We start from the raw sequence: 23,882 nt of genomic DNA, 5'->3' as shown, positions 1-23,882 counted from the left end.
TTGCAAATTGCATTAAAATTATGCCCCCCCCTGAAAAAAGTTCAGAGGACGCCCATGGGGGTGGTCTGTCTGATGCTCAGTCCAGTCTTTACGTTGCCTTCGAGGAGTTTGTCTTTTGCCATTACTCCAAAAATAAGAGAGACCATTTCAGCTTTTACTGAAACATTTTCAAACTAGAGGATCAGCCTACTGCTTCCCCCAAAGTATTTATTAGCCTGTTACCTGTTGTTTAAATAGGACTTTGTTAAAAAGTGGTCTTCCCTCACTGTGGATCCAGCAGTGTCTTGTCTTAGCAACAACTTTACTGTTGGAGAATGCATCTGTCTTTAAGAACCCAACTAATAAGTGCTTGGAAGCCCTCTCTATGACTCTATCCTCTCTGGCAGGCCCTCCATTCCAGCAATCCTCATTTTCCTGAACTCGCCCATGTCGATGCCAAGAGTCATGGCAGACATTGTATTAGTGTTGAAGGCTATTTTTTTTTAAACACTAATGGCTAGAACAGATTACGTCACTTAGAGTAACTTGGGGCTTCCATGCTAGGTGTTTTTCCATGGGACAGTTCCTCTCCTTCATGCATGTGGGTCTGGATTAGCGTTTGTATTTCAAAGGTCATATTTTTATCTGGTCTATGTTTTTAGGGACTGTTTGTCTTTTGCTCCTTGACTTAGACCTGTTTATAGGGAGCAGGAGGTAGCTCCCTGTTTGTTCCCCTGTCACTCTGTGGGATCTGAATTTGTCTCTCTCTGCACTTCAACTGCCATGTGAACCTATTAGAAATATTCCTCTCTTTACTCCCATCCACAAGGTAGTATTCCTTGTAGCCATCAGTTCTGCAAGGTGAGTGTACTGGTGACCTTATCCTGTAAGGAATGCGGTCTTGTTTTATTTAAGGACAAGGTGGTGTTCAGGCTCAGGTCTTCCTACTTGTTTAAAGTACTGCCTTTTGGCTTCAGGACATTGTTTTCTCTACCAGGACATGTTCTCTTGTCTCTTGGGGATATTTACTAAAACTGGTGTACACAGAATTTGGTGCAGTTGTGCATTGTAACCACTCAGCTCCTATGTTTTATTATCAAAGCTTAATTGAACAAGCTGAAGTTAGAAGTTGATTGGTTACTATGTACAGGTGAACCACATTCTGTGTGCTCCGGTTTTAGTAAATCTTCCCCACTGTCTAGATGTGTTTTAAGTTGTGATTTAAGCTGTCATTTCTTCTGATCACTTTAATTTCTCTGAAAATGCCTTATATGGATAGGAAAAATGTGTGTCCCCATTACAATAGAAAAATAGGAGGGGAATTTGGTTGTGAGCAGTGCTTATTCATATATTAACTTTTTTATTTCTATTTGTGTTTTAGAGACGCTGGTTTATATCAAGTTGTACCTGTTGTTTCAGGTTCAGGTATGAATCTTTTAATTTTTAAATTGTAATTTCATAACTCATTTTACTATATTACTATCTTTATAGTTTTTAGATTTGGATGCATTTTTTCTTAGCTTGTAGTTTCCTATTGTAAAAAATAGGATTTTTTTAACAGCTTACCTGTAAAATCCTTTTCTTGGAGTACATCATGGGACACAGAGCACCATAGTAATCACTATCTGGGTATGTAGGCACCTTCAGTTGATGCACACTGGTATACCCAATACAGGAAGTTCACTCCCTATATAACCCCACTTCCTTCCAGAAGTACCTCAGTTTCTGTAGCAAAGAAATATACCTAAACCCCAAAAAGAGGGGAGGGACCTCTGTGTCCCATGATGTACTGCAAGAAAAGGATTTTACAGATAAGCTGTTATAAAAATCCTGTTTTCTTTATCATACATCATGGGACACAGAGCACCATAGTAATATGTGGGAAGTCCCATAGCAATGCTATTTGAGGGGAGGGAGAGACAACCCGTAGGGCACCCCCAGACTTGAGGACTTATATTGCTGCCTGCAGAACACTGCGCCCAAAGGCAATATCCTCATGCCTTCTTACATGCACCTGAAAAAACTTGGTTAATCTGTGTACTGAAGACCAGGTTGTGGCCTTAGAGATCTAAGCCATGGAGGCCTGGTGATGCACTGCCCAAGAAGCACTAACCAACCTGGTAGAGTATGCTTTCATTTGAAAAGGTGGAATCTTACCCCTTAAATCATAAGTCTGAATTATAACCTGCCGAATCCACTTAGCGACAGTGGATTTCAATGCTGACTGTCCTTTCTTAGGACCTTCGGGCAGAACAAATAAGACATCAGTCTTCTGTATCTGAGCAGTCGTCTTTAAATAGACTTTGACTGCTCCCACCACATCAAGACAGTGTCGTGACTTCTCTTCCCTGGAACATGATTTTGGGAAAAAATTATGACAGGACAATATCTTGGTTAAGGTGAAAATGTAAGACCACTTTTGGCAAAAAATCTGGACAAGGGCGTAACACCACTCTGTCCTCATAAATAATTAAGTATGGCTCTTTACAAGAAAGAGCAGCCAATTCTGAAACCCTTCGTGCTGAGGATATAGCAACCAAGAACACTAACTTCCTTGTCATAAGGACTAAGGGAATATGCTGTATCTGTTCAAATGGCTGTTTTTGTAACACTGACAAAACTAAGTTCAAGTCCCAAGGGTTCAAAGGTGATTTAACTGGCGGATTAAGCCGCATCACCCCTTGCATAAAACCCTGGACTAAAGAATGTGTAGCAAGCGGTCTTTGAAATAAGACCGATAAAGCTGGAACTTGGTGCTTAATAGTACTCAAGGCCAACTTCATCTCTACCCCTAATTGTAGAAAGGCAAGAATTCTGCCTTTGACATACCTTCGAGGGTGCCAACCCTTGGATTCACACCAGGAAACATATGCCCTCCAGACTCTATAATATATAGTTCTGGAAGCTGGCTTCCTTGCATTAATCAAGGTAGAGATAACTGACCCGGATAGCCCAGGTTTCTTCAGAATGTGTGTTTCAATAGCCAAGCCATTACATTTAGTATTCATAAGGTGGGATGGAATAGCGGCCCCTGTGAAAGTAGGTCTGGCCATAGTGGAAGTGACCATGGATCCTCCACTGCCATCTTTACGGTTTCTGCATACCATGACCTTCTGGGCCACGCTGGTGCTACCAGAGTTACCGGCTTTCTTTCCAGCTTGATCCTGCAAAGAAGTCGTGGCAGCAACTGAATAGGGGGAAATACATAGATCTGTAAGAACTGATCCCACGGGGTAACCAATGCATCTGTTCCACATGCGAGTGGATCCCTTGTCCTGGACACAAAGTTGACTAACTTCATGTTGAATCTGGATGCTAGAAGATCTATGTCCGGAGTCTCCCATTTCTGGAAAACAGCCCGAAAAATATCAGGGTGAAGAGACCATTCCCCCCAGGAATAACTGCTGGCGACTCAGGTAGTCCGCCTGACAATTCTCTACTCCTGGAATGAAGACTGCCGATAGGCACGGAACATTCCTTTCTGCCCAATTTAGAATATGGTTCACCTCGGCCTGCGCTCCAAGACTCTTGGTGCCCCCTTGGTGATTGATATAGGCCACAGCTGTGCTATTGTCAGATTGGGTCCTGACAGGACAATCCCGTAACCTGAAAGTCCAGGCCTTCAGAGCCAGACGCACTGCCCGAATCTGTAGGATATTGATGGGCAAGGCTCTTTCGGTTCTTGACCACTGTCCACGGACAGATGCCTTCTCTAGCACTGCTCCCCAGCCTGAAAGGCTGGTTACAACTTTCCAGATAACTGGTCTGAAGGATTTTTCTTTCAGCAGATTCTGGGTTAGTAACCACCAACTGTGGCTTTGGAACACCCTTGGGGACAGCCGCATTGGCAAGTCTAAAGATTGGATCATTTTGTTCCAAGCAGACAGGATACTGTTATGCAACAGTCTCGAATGGAACTGGGCCTAGGGGACCGCTTCAAGTGAAGACACCATCTTTTCTAACAACCTCATGCAAAGCCGAATAGAGGGATCTCCTTTCGACCTTACCATCCGCACCAGCTCTCTTATGGAGTTGATTTTTGCCTGAGGTAAGAACACCTTTTTTCTGGGCTGTCTCTATGGTCAGGCCCAAATACTCCAGTTTTTTTTTTTTTTGTGGTTTTAAGGAAGACTTCTCTAGGTTGAGAAACGTATCCTTTAAAAAACACTAAAAATAAGTTTAATTGCATGACAGCCAGGCAACTAGCATTTTCAGGAGAACAGCATTACCAAAGGCAGCCTATAAATTTCTCTTTATTTTCTTTTACGGGTTTTCTATAAAGTTTCATTGTCTGAATTCTGTTTTTAAATAAATGAGCAAACAACTTTTTATGTGCTATGTTTGGTTTTATAAATAGAAGTTCCCTTATTGCTTGTGCTTATATACTAGTTTTAGATGATACGTTTACCTTCACTCTCAGTAGACTAGCACTGTTAGTTTTGAGTGCAGAGCTCCAGGCACAGTGACTCCCAACCCCTTAAGACCTCCCTAACCATAACCCTCTTTTTGCCTTGCATACACACCTATCCTGCATTGTGACAAAGAACTTTATGCATTCATAGATATCTGAGAAGTCCACGTATCCACGAATGGAGAATACACTCCTAGACTGATGAGAGCATGTCGTTCTTGTAATTGATCAAGACAACAGAGCAAATAAAATGTAAATGAGAGTGAAATTTGGGCAATAGTAGTGTCTTCTGTATTTATATAATACAATTAAATATACAGACTATATTTATCTCTCCTGTGGGTGGGCAGTATGATCTCCTCCATCTTCCAGAACTGCAGCCTCTAGCAAAGCCTTCAGTATTTAATACTTCTTAGCCCTTGTACACACGGTCGGAGAATCCGTCGGAATGTGTCCTATCGGACCGTGTTGTCGGATAATCCGACTGTGTGTGGTATGCATCGGACTGATTCCGTCGGAATATCCGTCGGACCCAATTTTCCAACTTGTTGGAAATATTTTCCGACAAACTGGTTCGATCGGACATACTCCGATCATGTGTAGAGCATTTTGATCGGATCAAGTGCCACGCATGCTCAGATCAAATTCCTACATCAAAGCTATTGGCTACTAGCCTGAATGTAGTCCCATCGTAACCAAATTATGTCATCACGTTCTGAAAGATCTTTTTTTTTTTTCGACAACTTTGTCCGACCGTGTGTATGCAACAGTTTGGAACAAAATCCAACAGATTTGGTTGTCGAAATCTCAGACCGTGTGTACAGGGGCTAAGAGTGATGCATGCTATGGTTCCTTCCTTAGACCTCTACCTCCCTACAGTAGTAATGCAGTGAAATGAGGATCCACAGCATGTGCTGGAGGATGTAGGCATTCAACACTCCCCAGAATTATCTAGTATTGAAGTTTGAGATAAAGGCTAGAGGGAGAGTTGATATTTGCCACCTTTTGGGGAGGTAAGTATTCACAGTCTTCTATTGCAGGGACCCATCGTTTAGATTTTCGAGGGGAAGTGACAAATATAATGTAAAGCTGTAATGAGGACATTATGTAGAATGCCATTGTTGACCTCTCCTTTTGAGAATGTTGGTTCTCTTTCTGTCATACTGATGCTTTTTGAGCCTCTGACCCACGGCAGTTACGAAGATAAACTTCCCTAACTCGTTTCCAGTATTTTTGTTCCGGGTCTGTGATTCATACTTTTTGAAATCACACACACAGTCAGGCAACTAGCATTAGAAACGGGCAAGCACAATGCTTTTTTTATCTGGTATTTGAATTGTTTTGTATTGTCAAATTGTAACTCTTCACAGTATGTGTGCTACTATGAAATCTGTTTCTCTATTGAAGCTAACATGTTTACTCTTCTAAGAGTTGTATATTTTTGATGGATCTACTTGTTCTTTTGTGAGAAAGTTTACTGGGTACGCTCACTGCTCGCAAAACATACAGTAGAATGTCAACATTTGCCATTTACTTTTGTATGTCCAAGTCCCTTTGTGGGCAGTAGCGCTTGTATTTCTTCTGTTTTTGTCTTTTTGTTTTTTATTTATTTTTGAGGATTTCTCCTTTTTAGTGATCTCTAAACAAAAACAATAACTGGTTTATGCATGACCAATGTATTGGTAGTCTCAAATCCTTTAAATCCTTTTTTTCAAAACCGTCTAATAATAATTTTTTGGATGCAATAGGTAGAAGAAGTGCTCCTCCTCTGGACTTGACAGGTCTTCCTGGCACAGAAAAGCTGAATGATAAAGAGAAAGAGGTACAATATCAAATAAAGACATATTAAAGACCGATGAACTGGGCTATATTAATGATGTGACCACTGTTTCAGCTCTGCTTCTGAAAGCAAATGCTAAATATCCAATGCATGTTACCTTTTTTTTCCAAGATTACGTGTAATTACTTTTAGTGTATCATCTTTGTCACCTTAATGATACAAATGTGTTTCTTTTGTGTAATTCGTTTACTGTATGTGTGTTTTGTGTTGTGAATCAGTGTGTGCCAAAAACCTTTTTTCTATCTTATCCATTGAGGCACACAGGAATTCAGAAACAGTCATGATACTGCTGCTTACATGATTTGGGACCTTGGAAAACAAACATTTTAAGCCAGCCCTTGTAAAATGCCTCCTGTATCCAGTATCCCTCCACTTTTTTCCTAGTGTCCTAGGAGTTTGGGCGCCATTTCTTTAGTTCTGCGTAAAAAAATTCAAATTCTTGCAAGTCTTCTCACTTTGTGGTATTTTTTCCATGGTACCTTCAGTCTAGAATTCTTCCTCCTGCTTGAGCTTGTCTAAACATGGCAGCTATCTGGATTGGCATTTTCTCAGCACTAGCTTTGTAGGCTATATCCAGACCCCACTGGACTGGACATGGGGAACGAGCCTACAATGTGACTTTTGGCCACTGGGCTCTGCAATTTTTGTTGGTTAGCCACAGTGCACTTTTTGGGTCCCAAGCCATGGCATAACCTCAGCTGTGACCCTGTGTCTGAAGACTCATTTGTTGACTAAGGCCGGTTGGGCTGAAGCATTGAAAGCTTACAGAACTGCTGGGCGCCATTTCAATTTTCCCTTCACTGCAGTAGGGTTTAAGGCTGAGGGTTCGAGCATGAACATCATCTTCTTAGCGGAGTGCTGCATGCATTTTTTCTTTCTTACCATTTAGCCTTGAGTAAACATCATCCCACTGCTGCACCATTTGGATCTCCATTCTCTAGTCTGTTTCCACTGCCCTCTTACAGGGATTTGGTCACCTCTGACTGTCTGAAACCCTTCTCAGCACCAGCTGTGCCTGCATTTGTGAGTCCTGGTGGCCTTGCCTCACATTGGGTCTAGTTGCATTTTCGCTGTGTGGGCTTAATATGTCTTCGCTAAGACACAGAGGATAGTTCCACAGCTCAAACTCCTCCAGTGACATTTACCTGGTATCCACAGAAGAAACTTACACACGTAATCCGGGACCCCTATTGACATAGGTTTGTCCTCATCAAAGTCTACTTCATCTAGATCAAGCGTAACAGAGATCTACAGTACCTCAGATCCACAGAAACCTCCATGTTCCCTCAGGATTTCCTGAATGCTTGTGCTCAGTTGTCAGAACACTTTGCCCGCAAAGTTTCTAAGTGCGCTCCAGTGTCATCCCCTGCAGAGTCTTTCTTACTCTCCTGAACAACTAAGTCAAAGGCCTGGCCTCTGTGGCTGTTACTATCTCTAATACTGTCCAGTCTATTGGTTGACTGTTTGTTGCGATACCACAGTCTCCTGAAGTTGACTCAGATTCATAGGGCTTGTTTCAAACTTTATTGAAGCAATATGCACTACTTTGCATCTGGATCATCAGCGTGATGTTCTAGACATTGGGTCCTAGAGCTCTTACATCTCTAAATACCATCTTGCTACACCTGTTATTTCAGTAATTTCTCTACAAGGACTTGAAACCTCCTTGAAGGTTCCTGGATCTCATCTAAAACGTTTTCCCTTTTTGTAAGGTAATTTTGGCCTTTTTTCACCTTTAGTTGAATGTGTGCTTTTATTTGGGATATCACTGAAAGACCGTACAGTATTATCCACAATACTTTTCTATTTGCCCACTTTTTTCTTCTAAGGGTTAGCAGGACTTATGGACAGTGCTCAACTGTGTTGTTGCAAGTGCATTTGTATGAAAAAATTATAAGGGTAAAGTTGCGCTATGGACCAAACCCGGAGTCTGGAAGTGGGTAAGAGCTGCCTCTACTTAGTACCTCCTCCCAAGATTGGGGGGAGGACAATGTAATTGAAATAAAGGGGAGTTGATTTTGGCGCTATACCTAGATCATCTGTGTGAAATACACACCTCAAAATAAATGCAAATCCTGAGTGTATCCTTGAAGTATACAAAACCATATAAACACCACAAAAGAAAAATGTGGTAGTGCCTACTAATATATATATATATATATATATATATATATATATATATATATATATATATAATGCTCTATGTGCTTAAACCCCAAAATTCATACATAAAAATCTCATATGGTAGTATCACTAACATGCATAAATTAAAATAAACCCCTAAATGAATAAATAAAGTGTGTGTCAATAGTAATGCTTGAAAAAGTGCCAGTTAATTAGTTACAATTAAAATGTGACAATCAAAAAATTATATATAAAGCAATTAATAACTTAAAATGTGAATCAATTAATGAGAAAAAAAATGTTGCAAATTAATTAGTGACAATCAAAAAAAATTATATATAAATCAATGAGTGAAAAGTCCCCTATAAAGGTAAAAGCAAAAAATGGTGACTAGTGCAGAAGTGCTTGATTTTCTTGGTAGAACAAGCTTCCCCCCGGTGCGCTTCTCAGTGGTATGGTAATATAATTGCCCTCACAAGAATTCTTACCCCAATTGGGGTGGATAGACCTTCACAGTATAAGCCACTGTGCTGCTGTCTGGCGTTGGATGGATTTGCGCTGGGAGATGATCACTCCTCCAATGGTGTTGTATCCCTTGCTTAGTATTGTTGTAATCCTTGTTGTTCTGTAGAATGAAGTCATGTAGAATGAATGCCACTTTCCCTTTATTCTTGGCAATTCCTTTCTCTTTCCTAGGTCTAAATCATATGGCACAGATTTGGGCATTTTATCCTTCCCAGAAATTTTGGGTCTGTCAAAGACTGTTTGGTCACCTGTTGGACATCCAAACTCAATTTCATATTTTTAAAATTAGAATTTTTGTACTTTCCATAAAATCTTTTTTTTTGGGACCATTTATGGTCACAGGTCCAGTGTACAAACCTCCTGTGGACTGCAGTGTAACCCAACTGTTTTTAAATTCCTATGTCCCTTATTGAAAAAAAAATACAGTAAGTACAAAAATCTTATTTTTTGTTTTCGATAGGGGAGAGATGAAAAGCCCTGTCTGCTTCTTACTAGGGGTGCGCATCTTCACTTACCACACGATTCGATTCGATTCGATTACGATTATCATGTCCACGATTCGATTCGATTCCGCAATGCATCACAATGCATCGCGATTAATACCAAAGTGCCCATGGTTTTCAAATTTTCATCAAAAAATAAATGCAAGCAGTCAGAAATTTAAGAAATATATTTATTTGTATCTGCTATTTAGTATTTAAACAAATTACACCAACCTCCCTGCTTATAGCAAAGTCTGAACATGAACAGTGCAGCAGACAACAGTATTTATTTAAAAGAGTACTGTGACATCAAAACCTGTTGTGTAGTACAGTGCTGGCCTGGTAAAGTAGTTTACATTTTAATATTTGTTATGCAGAAGTAAACTACTTGTAACAGTAACACTACCACCTACATCTATAAAACAGAGCACTTCCACTTCCTGACTGAGTGGCAAACACAGTGAACCTATAACACAGTCATACAGTGTGTTGCAGAACTTGCTGGTTCACCGTGATAATTGTTTGCCAATGCCACAACCACCACCACTGCCCAGTAAGTCAACAGCACAGATCACCTAGATCAGCGTTATAAGCTCTCAGAGTTGTGTCACGCAGTCACTTTACAGAAAACGTTACCAGCACTCTACCACGATATACCTGGCTGTAACTGAAGCCAACCCAAGCCACCATTAGAGGAAGCAGGGAAATCCTTGACAAAAAAAAAATTGAAGCTTAAAACCTTGATCTAAACTGTTATGGGATCAGAAATACACATATCAGAATCATGTGAAAGGGTGGGCCACAGTCAGGTAGGTAATGGGGAATGGCACAGCCACTCATTGTCATCAGGTCAGTGAGTGTGTGGTTTCTCTCGTGTGTGTGTGTGTGTGTATTTGTGTGATCCAATAAAGATTAAATTTCCTCCGGGTTTTAAGGTTCAGTTTATTCTATCAAGGATTTGCCTTCCTCTGGTGGCTTGGCAGGCGTCAGTTGTCTGGAATTAAATATAATTTTAGAATTTATTTAGCTGAGGGCTAAGTTGAACTTGACCCCACCAAAATCGACATTTGACAATCATCATACAGTTTATTTTACACACATCAAGTGTGAAAATGTAATGGACACACTTTTGAAGATTGTGTCTGACACAATCTTCAAAAATAAACCATTCTCCATCTCCCCCCAGTGCTAGAAAAGCTTGTTGACTGACACTCGAGTTGTCGCTTAGTAAAATAATACCTGCACTCTACCACGATACACCTGTAACTGAAGCCAAGCCACGCCACCATTAGAGGAAGCCCAAAAATGCTTGACAGAATAAATTATTAATTGACGCTTAAAACCTTGAGTTAAACCGTTATGGGATCATAAATACACACAATACCACAAAGAAAAAACACGTCAGGTCAGACGGTGTGTGATTTTTCTTTTTGTATTGGTGTGATCCAAATCCAATAGAGATTTACTCCAGGTTTTAAGATTCAATTTATTCTTTCAAGGATTTGCCTTCCTCTGGTGGCTTGGCCGGCGTCATTTGTCTGGAATTAAATATAGAATTGGTTGAAGGTTAAACCCCTAAAACAGACAGACAGTCAGTCACAGAGCATGACAGACACACTGTGTGACAAACATGCCATTAGTTACACGACACAAAACTAAAAATTCAAAATGGAGTTGGGCACATAATAATAGTAGAATAGTAGAACTAGAAAATAAGAAAACCATTCTCCATCTCCTCCAGTGCTAGAAAAGTTCTAACAAATATATAATATCATATAATACTCCAGGTTGAGGTTCACTGTGATCGATCAATCATTATTTGTTTGCAATTGCCAGTGCCACTGCCACAGCCACCTTGCCGGCAGGTCTGCTGCCAGCCTGCCACCACCAGTGAGTCTGAGTCAACAACAGTGTGACTGGCTGCGTTGACATTGACGGCTCTCTAGACTAGAGTGGCATAATGGATTGGGAATAGATTAGGGACTCGGGAGGGAGAGGGGAAAAGGGGGAAAAGGGAAGGGGGGGAAAGGGGAAGGGTGGGGGAAGGGGGGAAAGTGAAAAGGGAAAGAGGGAGAAAGACAGAAAGAAAGGGGGAGAGAGAGAGAGGGGGAGAGAGGGAGATAGAGAGAGGGGGGGAGAGAGAGAGAGAGGGGGGAGAGAGAGAAGGAAAGGGGAAAAGACAAAGGGGAAGGGGGAAAAGGGGGAAGGGGAATAGGGAAAGGGGGAAAGGAAAATCTTCAAAAAAACAAAATCATTATCTCAATGGCAGACAGTGCTATAAACAAACCAATATATACAATTAACACCGCTGGTGTGGCAAACTGACAGTGGGCACTGGGCAGGGCAGGGGCACTGGCAGGCAGATACGTAACAACAGTACAGCATCACTTCCTGGATGTGACTAACATCACTAAAAAATTACAGAAAAAACAAAAAAACAAAAATGGATCATTGCAAGGCGCAAGCAATGTTGCTTGCTTAGGTTAGCACTTGGGAATGTGTAGATTTTTCTGTAAGAACACTAGCTGATCCACATGCTCTGGTTTGAAGGTGCTTCTTTTTGCAGTTACCACATCTCCTGCAGTGGAAAAAACCCTCTCTGCAGACACGCTTGTGCCTGGAATACACAAGTATTGCTTTGACAGCTGAGAAAGGAGGGGAAATGTGACCTCATGCTCACACCACCAGTTCAAAGGGTCCTCGGTGAGAGGCAGAGGTGGGGCTTTACAATATTTTTCCATTTCCTCTTCAGCCTTGGCATAGGGGGTCTTGGGTTCTATTGTACCTTCAGTGTCATTGAAAGACTGTCTGAGCAAAGTCATGAGCAGCGATCCATTTCTTTTGGGAGGAGATGGAGAATGGTTGTCCTCGATGGGTGAACTTTCTTCTTCTTCCAGAGTTTCTTTTCTTCTAGGCACTTCAACTTCATCCTCATCATCATGTGTCCTAGATGTAATCTGTGTTTGAACAAAAAAGAATATAAAAAAAATAAATAAAACACATTGTCAATTGCCTTATGATTCTGATGGGGGTGATGAAAAAGCACAGGAAACGGATGGTGCAGTTCCCGCACCACATCAGATTCAGAAGCATGGCTTACAAGTTACACCACACCACACAGTTCCAGTTTGTTTCAAGAAACATGATGAAATTCTAATTAAGTTTAATTGCCTCCAAGGATGCAGCCTCCTCAGTCACTCCTTTGTATATCTCCAATCTCTCCTCTCCTGTGAGGATAAAAGGCAGTCCCTTAAAGCGAGGATCCAGTGCAGAGGCTGTATGAAGGATCTTCTTCTCTGCCTCACTGTTGTACCTCTTCTGGAGATCTGTTCTGATGGCATTCTTTATCTCATGGATCATGGGTGTGTCTCCCATAGTGTCTGTCATGCTCTGGAGGAGTTGTGCATTTAGAGGGGCAATGAGAGAAACTGTTGGATTGAGCTCTTCTGACATCAGCATGGTTGCATCCTTCATTGGCTTTAATGCACTCACAGCGTCCTCTGCATTTGACACATCTGTTTCGTTGAGAGTGCAGAGATCGCACTCTCTTTTTCTGACTTCTGGAGACAGCAAGGTGGCACAGACTGCAGGTTGTTGTTCTAAGAACCTCTCGACCATGTCGTATGCACTGTTCCATCTTGTTGGCACATCCGTTATCAGCTTATGATTCTTCAGGCCAAGACATTTCTGTTTCTCTTTTAGACAGTGGCTTGCTCTAGTGCTGCGGTGAAAGAATGTGGATATCCGTCGCACTCTGCCAAGAAGCCTGGAGAGTGTGGCTACTTTCAGCACTCGCTGGGATGCAAGGTTTAGTGTATGGGCGAAGCATTTCACATGGGGGAATTTCCCAACTTGAGCTGCAACTATCATGTTTGATGCGTTGTCGGTCACAAGCACTACAGATTTATCGGACAGTTGCCATTCTTCCACAACACGAGACAGTAGGTCTGCCAGATGAGCACCCATGTGAGATTCATAAATGGCTCTCGTTTGTAGCACATGCGACATGATCTGCCAGTCCTTGCTAACGTAATGTGCTGTTATTGTAACATAAGACTCCGTCGTGACTGAAGTCCATGAATCACACGTTATTGCTGCTCGACTTGCTTGGCTCATTGACGCAATTATCTGAGCTTTGGTTTCGTGGTAGAGTGCAGGTATAACGTTTTCTGTAAAGTGACTTTGTGACGGGATCTTGTAACGTGGCTCTATTGTCTTCAACAAGTAGCGAAACCCAGTGTTGTCCACAACAGAGTAAGGGCACAGGTCCTTAGCTATGAAAGTTGCTACAGCTTTTGTTATTCTCTTCGCCTTTTCAGAGTTGGGCGGCAAAGTTGAGATCATTGCTGCATCAATTCTTGGCTGAGCTCTGTCTTTTTCCTTGGCACTGGTGGTGGTGGCAGGTTTTAGCATCTCTGAGTGAAAATGGGTAGCATGGTTTCTCAAATTAGTAGTATTCCCTAGATATAAAATTTTTAAGTGACAGGCTTTTTACACACAGCGTATGACTTGTCCAATTCATGCTTCCCACTTTTTTCATGTTCATAAAAGCCAAAATGTGCCCAGATGTTTGCTTTTAAAAGGCTAGGTGCATTTTTTATTTCTCTTTCTTTTTGTTCTCCTTCTGCCATTTTTACTAGTCTAGCATCATGCCATTGCCATGTAATTGTGACAGGGGTGATGACAATGTCTACAAACTCTGTCAGTATTAAAAAAATAAAAAAATAAAAATAAAAAAAGATTTTTTTTTTAAGTGGTTAAGTTAAGTCTAAAGCCAGCCTGCCACAACAAGATCACCAGAAAAGTAACAAGTTTCCTCTACAGTATATTATGTATGTAATTGTATATGTCATATACAATTACATACATACATCATACTAGTAGAGTAAACTTGTTACTGATATGTTAAACAAATAGTTGACAAAAATCCTATTCTACCTCACGCTGTAACTGTCTCATTGTCCCTGTGTCCCACCAACATCCTCCTGCCCCCATTTCATTAAATTACAGTGGTGTGAAAAAGTGTTTGCCCCCTTCCTCATTTCCTGTTCCTTTGCATGTTTGTCACACTTAAGTGTTTCGGAACATCAAACCAATTTAAACAATAGTCAAGGACAACACAAGTAAGCACAAAATGCAATTTGTAAATGAAGGTGTTTATTATTAAAGGTGAAAAAAAATCCAAACCATCATGGCCCTGTGTGAAAAAGTGATTGCCCCCCTTGTTAAAACATACTATAACTGTGGTTGTCCACACCTGAGTTCAATTTCTCTAGCCACACCCAGGCCTGATTATTGCCACACCTGTTCACAATCAAGGCATCACTTAAATAGGAGCTGCTTGACACAGTAAGGTCCACCAGAAGATCCTTAAAAGCTACACATCATGCCGAGACCCAAAGAAATTCAGGAACAATTGAGAAAGAAAGTAATTGAGATCTATCAGTCTGGAAAGGGTTATAAAGCCATTTCCAAAGCTTTGGGAATCCAGCGAACCACAGTGAGAGCCATTATCCACAAATGGCGAAGACATGGAACAGTGGTGAACCTTCCCAGGAGTGGCCGGCCGCCCAAAATTACCCCAAGAGCGCAGCGACGACTCATCCAAGAGGTCACAAAAGACTCCACAACAACGTCCAAGGAACTGCAGGCCTCACTTGCCTCAGTTAAGGTCAGCGTTCATGCCTCCACCATCAGGAAAAGACTGGGCAAAAATGGCCTGCATGGCAGAGTTCCAAGGAGAAAACCACTGCTGAGCAAAAAGAACATCAAAGCTCGTCTCAATTTCTCCACAACACATCTTGATGATCCCCAAGACTTTTGGGACAACATTCTGTGGACCGATGAGACAAAAGTGGAACTCTTTGGAAGGTGTGTGTCCAAGTATATCTGGCGTAGAAGGAACACTGCATTTCATAAAAAGAACATTATATCAACAGTAAAATATGGTGGTGGTAGTGTGATGGTCTGGGGCTGTTTTGCTGCTTCAGGACCTGGGTGACTTCCTGTGATAAAAGGAACTATGAATTCTGCTGTCTACCAAGAGATCCTGAAGGAGAATGTCCGACCAGCTGTTTGTGTACTCAAGCTGAAACGAACTTGGGTTCTGCAGCAGGACAATGATCCTAAACACACCAGCAAGTCCACCACCGAATGGCTGAAGAAAAACAAAATGAAGACTTTGGAGTGGCCTAGCCAAAGTCCTGACCTGAATCCTATTGAGATGTTGTGGTATGACCTTAAAAAGGCCGTTCATGCTCGAAAACCCTCTAATGTAACTGAATTAGGACAATTCTGCAAAGATAAGTGGGCCAAAATTCCTCCAGGACGCTGTAAAAGCCTCATTGCACGTTATCGCAAACGCTTGGTTGCAGTTGTTGCTGCTAAGGGTGGCCCAACCAGTTATTAGGTTTAGGGGGCAATCACTTTTTCACACAGGGCCATGATGGTTTTGAATTTTTTTCACCTTTAATAATAAACACCTTCATTTACAAATTGCATTTTGTGTTTACTTGTGTTGTCCTTGACTATTGTTTAAATTGGTTTGATGTTCCGAAACACTTAAGTGTGACAAACATGCAAAGGAACAGGAAATGAGGAAGGGGGCAAACACTTTTTCACACCACTGTATGTTTTTTTGTATTTAAAAAAAAACAGTAAAGTAGTTAGCCCAATTTTTTAGTATAATGTGAAAATTTGACATTTATATTAAATTTACACTGACGGACAGATACAGATTAGATTTTGATATTTTTATTATTTTAGATTATATATATATATATATATATATATATATATATATATATATATATATCCTACTTTGGTAAGTAGTAGTAGTACCGTACCCTACCCTACCACCTCTTTTAGTCTAGTACTAGACTAGTGTGTGTGTGTGTGTGTGTGTGTGTGTGTGTGTGACAGAGACACTCAGACAGACAGTGAGTTTGGTTACCCCTACCTGTGATCATGACCAGGAGTGAGCTGAGCGAGCGCAGTGCTGTTCTGGTGCTGGAGCAGGTCTCTCTCTCTCCTCCTCTCCTGCTGCTGCCTGTGAGTTAGGACTGGAATCTGAGAGGACTGGACAGAAGAATGACACGTTTAGTGACTGTAGTTCTTCCACACTGTGTGTGTGTGTGTGTGTGTGTGTCTGTGTGTGATAGTGACACTAACATGATGACAAATGACAAAGACAGTTACCTACCTGATTGATTTGATGATGGTACTGACTCTGTGCTGAGTGGCAGGCAGGCAGTGTGGCACTGTATCTGACTGGCAGTGGCACTGGCACTCAGGTGCTCTGGACGGAGCTGGTCTCTCTCCTCTCCTGCTGCTTGTGAGGACAGGGCGGCCTAGCTCAGGTCTCTCTCCCAGTCCTGACTCCTGTCACTGTGTCCTCCTGAGTCGGGTGATGGCGGGCCTGACGACAGCACTGACGGTCGGTCGGTCTCCCTCTCTATCTCCCCCTGTAACAGTGGCAGCCTGTGGTGTGCTGTGCTCTGTGCTGGCCTGGGGAGGAAGGCAGCCCACTGGGAGGAAAGCTCTGGGGGGGAACTGGGACTCGGAGGAGGTCAGACTGCAGGGCCGGTGTCTTCTTCTCCTCTCTCTGAGCCGTGACACAGGGGGATGACGTCAGCGGGAGGCAGGAGAAAACGGCTTTCGGCTGGCGCGAGGATGCCGTCATCCTCAATAATCGATTACTTAAAGCTACAGCATCAATGCCGCATCGTGGACGGTCGAATGCTGATGCATCGATTCGGCAATTAATTTCAACACCCCTACTTCTTACTACTATCTGGGGTTCCATTAGAGAGATTTTGCCTCACTTTTTATCTGTTAACAGTCTACCATACAGAAAGTAAGGGAACGTCTGCAGCAGAAACGCAGACAAAAATAAAGATCTAAATTGGGTTCTAGCCTCCCCTTACCCCACTGCAAAAAAGAATATTGGTTCTGTCTGTTTCCATTCGAGAGTTTGTCACTTTTCATCTGGTAAAATGTTAACATAACAGGGAGTGAGGGAGAGTCTCTCCAACAAGAGCCCCAGACAGCAGTGAAAATCCAACAGAGGTTCTAATCTTTCCTCACTCCACCCAAGAAATAAAATTTTGGCTTGCCATACAATAACACTTCATCCGGAAATGATATTCAGTCTACTAGGTATGTTTTCCTTCTCTATTGCCAGGTAATAGTTTGTGAAATTCTGTAAAAAAAATAAAATATATATATATTTTTTTATGTTGTCCACATTGTCAGTTGTACATTTACATACATTTTGTTTTCACAGCTCTGTCAGGTAGTGAGGTTGGTCCCAGGAGCTTACTTGGAATATAAAGCAGCACTTGTGAACGAATGCAACAAACAAGGAAGCTTACGTCTGGCTCAAGCTCGATCACTTATAAAAATTGATGTCAATAAGACCCGTAAAATTTATGACTTTCTGCTACAAGAAGGGTATATCACAAAACCTCAGCCATAACAAAATGAACTGGTGCATAATTCAAAACATTTTCCATAAATAAAACCTTCCAAATGTTACACGTAACACATTTGTGATAACTGTTACTTGTTACTCTTTCGGTTTTTGTCTTTGCAAAGTGAGAATGGCCTCTAAACTGAAAGCAGAAATGTGGAATTGCTTATAACAGTCACTGATGCTGATGGATTGTTGAAAGTAGCCCCAATGACTTATCCACCAACATGTTAAAATTAATCTCAAGGCTTGGAACAATAGAATACACTCCGGGGACAGAAATTGGACATGAACCTTGAAACTCAGATATGACATCTGACCTACAACCTTTCTATATAACCTTTTGTGATATTGATTCTCATCTAGGTCATTTTCAGTCTTAATTATACATGTAGGTTTGTGGTTAACAGCAGGTCACTCAAACTTTACATTGGTTGGTCACAGGTTCATGGTTTTTCAATAGCATTTCACAGTATTCCTAGTGTATGGGATTTCTTCCTCCCCTGTACTGTTGGATGTGTATGGAACAGTTCAATGATCTTGACTGAACTTATGAGCTTATTTCCCTGTCTCAGAATGTGGACCCAGCAGTTTTATAAAGACACTTCACCTTACTACTTACTCCTTAGGTCATTAATCATGTGTGTAGCATTTAGTAAGATGGTTATTTTGTGACTATGTATGATAAACTTGAAGCAAATGTGTCAAATGTTGTTTCCATAAGCATTTGTTAACAACTTTAACTTTGTGATTCATGGAAAAGATTTGTTCTTTTTTGTTCCCTGAGGGCACAGGAAGTCATACACTGTTGGGCTATACCTAACCTATGGCTGGATTGGACACTGGCAAGAAAAAATAAATAAAAATCTGTTGACCAGCCCAGGATAATTCATACTCTGCCCAGCATGCCATTTGTTTGCTAGTGTCCTAGAAGGATGGGTATCTTCTCTTCAGCTCTGCTGACCAGTTTTTTGCTAACCTTTTTGTGCCTTTTAATTTTTTCTTGACGTGATCCCTGAAAATACAATTATTTCAGTTGGTGATTTGTGGACATGGAGAAGAGGTTCATGCCCTAAGGTACATCTCAGACCCTAAGGGACATAAGAGGGCCCCATGTCTCCATGAGCTGTCTGTGAGTGGAACAATCTAGTCTGTACTAAAGGTTTTCTCCGTTAGGGACTCCATGGGATGTTTCCAAATGAGGTTAGACCTTTTTTCCTTGGCTGCTTCCCAGTTTTGGGAAAAAGCCTTTGTCCTGGTTTCCTCATCCTGTTCTATGGATGCGGCTGGTGTCCAACTTCATCCTTGGCTCCATCGGTGTTGTAACCTCAGCAGTTAGGTTTTAACTTTCCTCTCCTGCCTGTTCTCGCCAGAGTGTTTTTCCATGCATCTTACCTCTTCATTCATGTTGACTTTGTGGTTCTGGGTTCTCAGTTGAATTAGGAGTCTTTTTTCACACCATTCTCAACCTGTAGTTCTAGTTTATTTCAAGATTCTCCCAGGTCCCTTGCCTGATACTACTAGGGAGTTGTCTTTCCTTCTTTTATTTGTTATTCGTGTTCATTTTGTTCTGGTGATTCCTTGCATGTTGAATCATTTTGCTCTAGTTGGTGACTTCTTGGTCTTGGGCATCAGGCTAGTTCTCTGCTTCTCCCCTATGGTCAAGTTGGCAGTTTTCTCTATCAGGCAGAAGATCCACCCTCATACGGTGTCCGATATAAGCACTGGTCCTTCAGGTGGCAATTGGGGTACATGCAGTTCCTAGTTTTGTTGGACCTCTTAGAAGTTGCTGCTGTTGCCCACCTTGACTGACTGCTTTTGGACGTCTTTACAGTATATGACTTCTTGTATCTGTCAGTAGGCAAAAAAGCTAATTTCGGATTTCTACTCACCGCAAAATCTTTCTTGGAGTCCCTTAAGGGACACAGGTCCCAACCCCTCTACACAGTCTTGGTACTGCATGTTACAAACAGTGGCATGCTGGTTAGCAGAGATTTATCCTGAGCTGGCCTACAGACTATGTGCTTGCCAATTCTTCTGTAGGCAGCAGTATAGTGTGGACTCCCAAGAAAAGGATTGGGTTTTACAGCAAGTGCAAAAATAAAAATTTTCTCTCTGTTACTTGTTAATTAGATTTTGTTATGACAGGAATAAATTACAGCTCTTGAGCAATTATCTGACAAATGTTGCCTAATATTCACATTTATAAATTCAGCAAAGCCAGGCTGTACTTTAAACGAAGGATAATGCCTGAATGGAATATAAGACAGTGTGAGCATGTTTTAAAATTAAGTGTATGGGTCCCATAAAGAAACTGTTATTGGTTATTTCCCCTTGTTTGTGTGGGTTTTTGTCTGGATAGCTTGATTAAGACTAGGGCCATACCATGCAATAAATCTTTTTGCTAAGAGTTTTAAAGGAGTATTAAACCAAAAATGATTTATTATATTACAGCTTACCAATTTGTTGATGTGATTTGCTGCCTTAATTTTCTTTTTTAAGCTGGCTTTCTTTTATTTTCACCTGGTGATCCTGACAGTAAGTCTGTTGTTTGTCAATGGAACAACCTGTCCTGCAGATATAACAGTGAGTGTTGAGACCATTTACCACTGACATGGGTGCTTTATCCTTAAGGCTAGGTTCACACTATCTTCGCATGCGGCTCACAGCAGGGGTCCGGTGCGTCCACGTTCACTGTTTCAAGTCCGATTTCAGCCCGAATTTTGGGCTGAATTCGGACCAGAAATGGACCAAAAAGACACACAGGGCTCCCGTGCAAATTCGCACCAGAGCTGCAGCCGGTCATAATATCCTGCTATTGCGAATTGGATGTGGCGCTCCAATTTGCAGTAGTGTGAACCCAGCCTAAAGGAACAAAACCATTGCTGTAACTGGTTAAAAAGTGTGAGTTTAATGTTTGGCTTCAATTCAATTTGTTAGTGTATCTAAATTGTCTTGTACACGAGCACTCCCCTTCCCCAAGATTAACATTGCTGCTATATAAGGAAGTGTCTGTTGCTCCTTCATCCAGAGTATAGGCACTCTAATACAGGCGTTGTGTTACTGGACAGATCCCCGGGTAAAAATTGAGGGGTAAAAGCCCAAAAAATAAAAACTCATGTAGCCACCACATCCAATTGGTAAGTTTCAATATATTACATTTTTGATTTTGTTTATTACCACTTTAACTACCTGCCAATTATCTCATTAGCTACACAATGATTTAAAGCGGAGTTCCACCCAAAAATGGAACTTCTGCTTTAAGTGATGGTGACTCCCTGACATGCCACATTTGGCATGTCATTTTTTTGGGGGAGAGGAGCGGGTACCCTATTTTTAGAGGCACCCAGCTCCCACTTCCTCCCCTAGCACCAGAAGGAAGATCACCTCCCCTCCCCCCCTTCCTCCCTCCCTGCGATTGCCCGACCAGTCGCGGCTCGTGCATTCGCAGTGCGCTCCTGGCTGTGAAGCCACAGCCGGGTGCCCACAGTTAGCACCCGGTGCCGTGGAGGAGTGGGGCTTCATACACCCGCATCACTGGACCATGGGACAGGTGTCTGATTATTAAAAGTCAGCAGCTAAACTTTTTTTAGCTGCTGACTTTTAAATGGGTGAAACTCCGCTTTAAATGTGTTGCAGACTCGGATACTGCCAAAGTTTAATTAAATCTGTCTGTACCAAGAGATTGATTCGCCAGTGTAAGTCCATACACTCTTCTTCCCTCTTCTTAGTTGTAGCCACTGTTCTGGTATTCTGACAGCTGCTGGTGCCAACTCTCAGAATATAATGGCTGTGGTAGGAGATTCATCTATCCTGTTTAACATGAATAGAAAAATCTGTCAGATTGTTTCCATCCTGCACAAAACTGAATGTTAAAAAATCTAAAAGTGTATGACCAGCCTAATACCCTGAATCTAAAATCATACAGTCATGTGAAAAAAGTAAGTCTATCCTGTGGAACTTGTTGATGTTTTTTTGACATATTTCAACAAACAAATAGTAATTTAATCTTACTTTTAGATGTGATTTTAGATGTGAAAAAAAAACACAAGGATAATTAACCTTTTCAATAATTAATTCAAGAAATATTAATAGATGCAAGTTTATTGTTGAAAAAGTAAGTACACTCTTGGTCTCAGAAGCTAATATTGCCCTCTTTATCATAAATAGTTTCTTGTAGGTGTTTTGCGTAACTGCCTACCAGTCTTAGATTCTATGAAATTGTTGCCCTCTACTCCATTAAAAAAATCCTTCAGTTGCAAGATGTTTGTCAGTGTCCTTGCATGAACTTCCCCTTTAAATGCCCCCTACAACATTTTAATGGTATTCAAATCAAGACTTTGACCAGGCCAGTCCGTGACCATGTATTTCTTCCTTTTGAACCATTACTTTGTGGATTTACTAGTGTATTTCAGATAACTATGGTGTTGAAAGATCAATTTCTGATTCAACTTTTGAACAGTTGGCCTTGCATGCTCATCAAGCATGCTTTGATATGATGCAGAATTTATATCTTTGTCAAGGTGTTCAAGCTGCAAAATCTCTCTCTGCATCAAAGTAATCCAAAATTATAAAACCGCTATGCTTGACAGTTGGTATGAGGTGCTTCTGTAAACTGGTTTGTGCCAAAAATATCTATGGTGGCCATCCAAGTTCATCTTTGTTTCATGAATCTACATCACATTGTTCAAGAAAGCCTGGTCTGTTCCTGTATGTTCAATGGCAAACAAGTCTTGCTTTAATGCCTTTTAGACAGCAGAGGCTTTTTCATGGCAGGCCTCCTATGCAGGTTAGTTTGGTACAGTCTATTTCTGATTGCAAATGCATGCACTTTGAACAAATTATCGTTCATGATAGGCATCATTTGTGCAACATGTTCATCACACTTCTACAAAGGGAAACTCTCACTTTCCTAAGCTTCTCTAGCAATTTCCAACCTCCTCCTTGGGAGTCTACCATACAGAGAACTCTGTGGACGACCGGGTAATATAGTGAACATCAAGTAAGGGGTTAGTCCCAATTATATCCCTCTTTATCTGCCACTTTTCGCAATATATATATTTTTTCTTTTTTAGTTTAGGAAAGCAATGAGCAGGCTGAATGTACCAAGTTTATTGATCAATCAACTGGTGTACAACCAGCCTGCTGGATTCTCATACAATTATCGCTAGTGGCTAGACTCAAACCGATTCTCATACAATTATTGCTAGTGGCTGGAATCAAACACAGCCCCCCCCCGTCGGGAGCACACAACAGCTTGGCAGGAGGGGTTCCCCTGTGTGCACTGTCTGTGTTGATGGGGGAATTGTGCCAATTTCTTTCCTAAACCCCGTGGTTGCAGGAAAAAAAATTGCACCGTGTATAGCCAGCCTTACCCATTTGTTTGAGCATGGCACACTGAAGTACTTAATTGTGCAACATCTTAAAGTGGAGTTCTATCCAAAAATGATAGCTCCACTTATCTGACTCCTCCCCACCATCCAGTGCAACATCTGCACGTTTTCGCGGGGGGGGGGTGTTTATCTGATTTTGACCGATACCTGTCCCCACTTCCGGGAGATCATGGCGTGATCACTCGGAAGTTTGCCCCCCCCTCTCCTTCCCGGGCTTCGCGCATGTGCAGTAGGGAACTGGCTGTGAAGCCAAAAGGCTTCACTGCCGGGTCCTCTTACTATGAATGGTGGTGGCAGCACCCGAGAGGTGATGGAAACATTGGCTGGGGTGCTGTCATTGTTGGATTCCAGGACAGGTAAGTGTCCAAATATAAAAAAAAATCAGCAGCTACAGTATGTGTAGCTGCTGCCTTTTCATTTTTTGCTGGGGGGCTGGAACACTGCTTTAAGTAATTTGCAAAGCTGTTTAGCCTACTTAAAGAGGAAGTAAACCCTGATGGGTTTACTTCCTCTTTCATTCCCTGCAAAGGCAAAGCATAATGGACTACTATGCATCGCATAGTAGCCCATTATGTGTCACTTACCTGACACAGGAGCCAGCGATGTCACCGCTGTCCCCTGTAGTCCGGCGCATCCATCTTTTCGGTGGGGTCTCGCA

At 41.7% G+C, this 23,882-nt stretch overlaps 1 protein-coding gene across 2 annotated transcripts in view; it reads left to right on the top strand.

Moving 5' to 3' along the window:
- TADA2A (transcriptional adaptor 2A) overlaps positions 1-20,158 on the top strand; it is a 70,104-nt gene extending 49,946 nt beyond the window's left edge. For both annotated transcript variants that reach the window (XM_077481397.1, XM_077481396.1), the window contains exons 13-15: positions 1,361-1,404; positions 6,139-6,212; positions 17,646-20,158. In XM_077481397.1, coding sequence (XP_077337523.1) covers positions 1,361-1,404; positions 6,139-6,212; positions 17,646-17,837 — 310 coding nt within the window. In that variant the 3' untranslated portion in view covers positions 17,838-20,158. The remainder of the gene's footprint in view (positions 1-1,360; positions 1,405-6,138; positions 6,213-17,645) is intronic.
- The last annotated feature ends 3,724 nt before the right edge of the window (positions 20,159-23,882 follow it).

This window comes from Lithobates pipiens, unplaced genomic scaffold (assembly GCF_037356315.1).
Source record: "Lithobates pipiens isolate NorthernLeopardFrog02 unplaced genomic scaffold, aLitPip1_a1.2 Scaffold_16, whole genome shotgun sequence".
Classification (NCBI taxonomy): domain Eukaryota; kingdom Metazoa; phylum Chordata; class Amphibia; order Anura; family Ranidae; genus Lithobates; species Lithobates pipiens.
The sequence above is the reverse complement of the archived record's forward strand: the minus strand, read 5'-3'. Positions and strand labels throughout refer to the sequence as shown.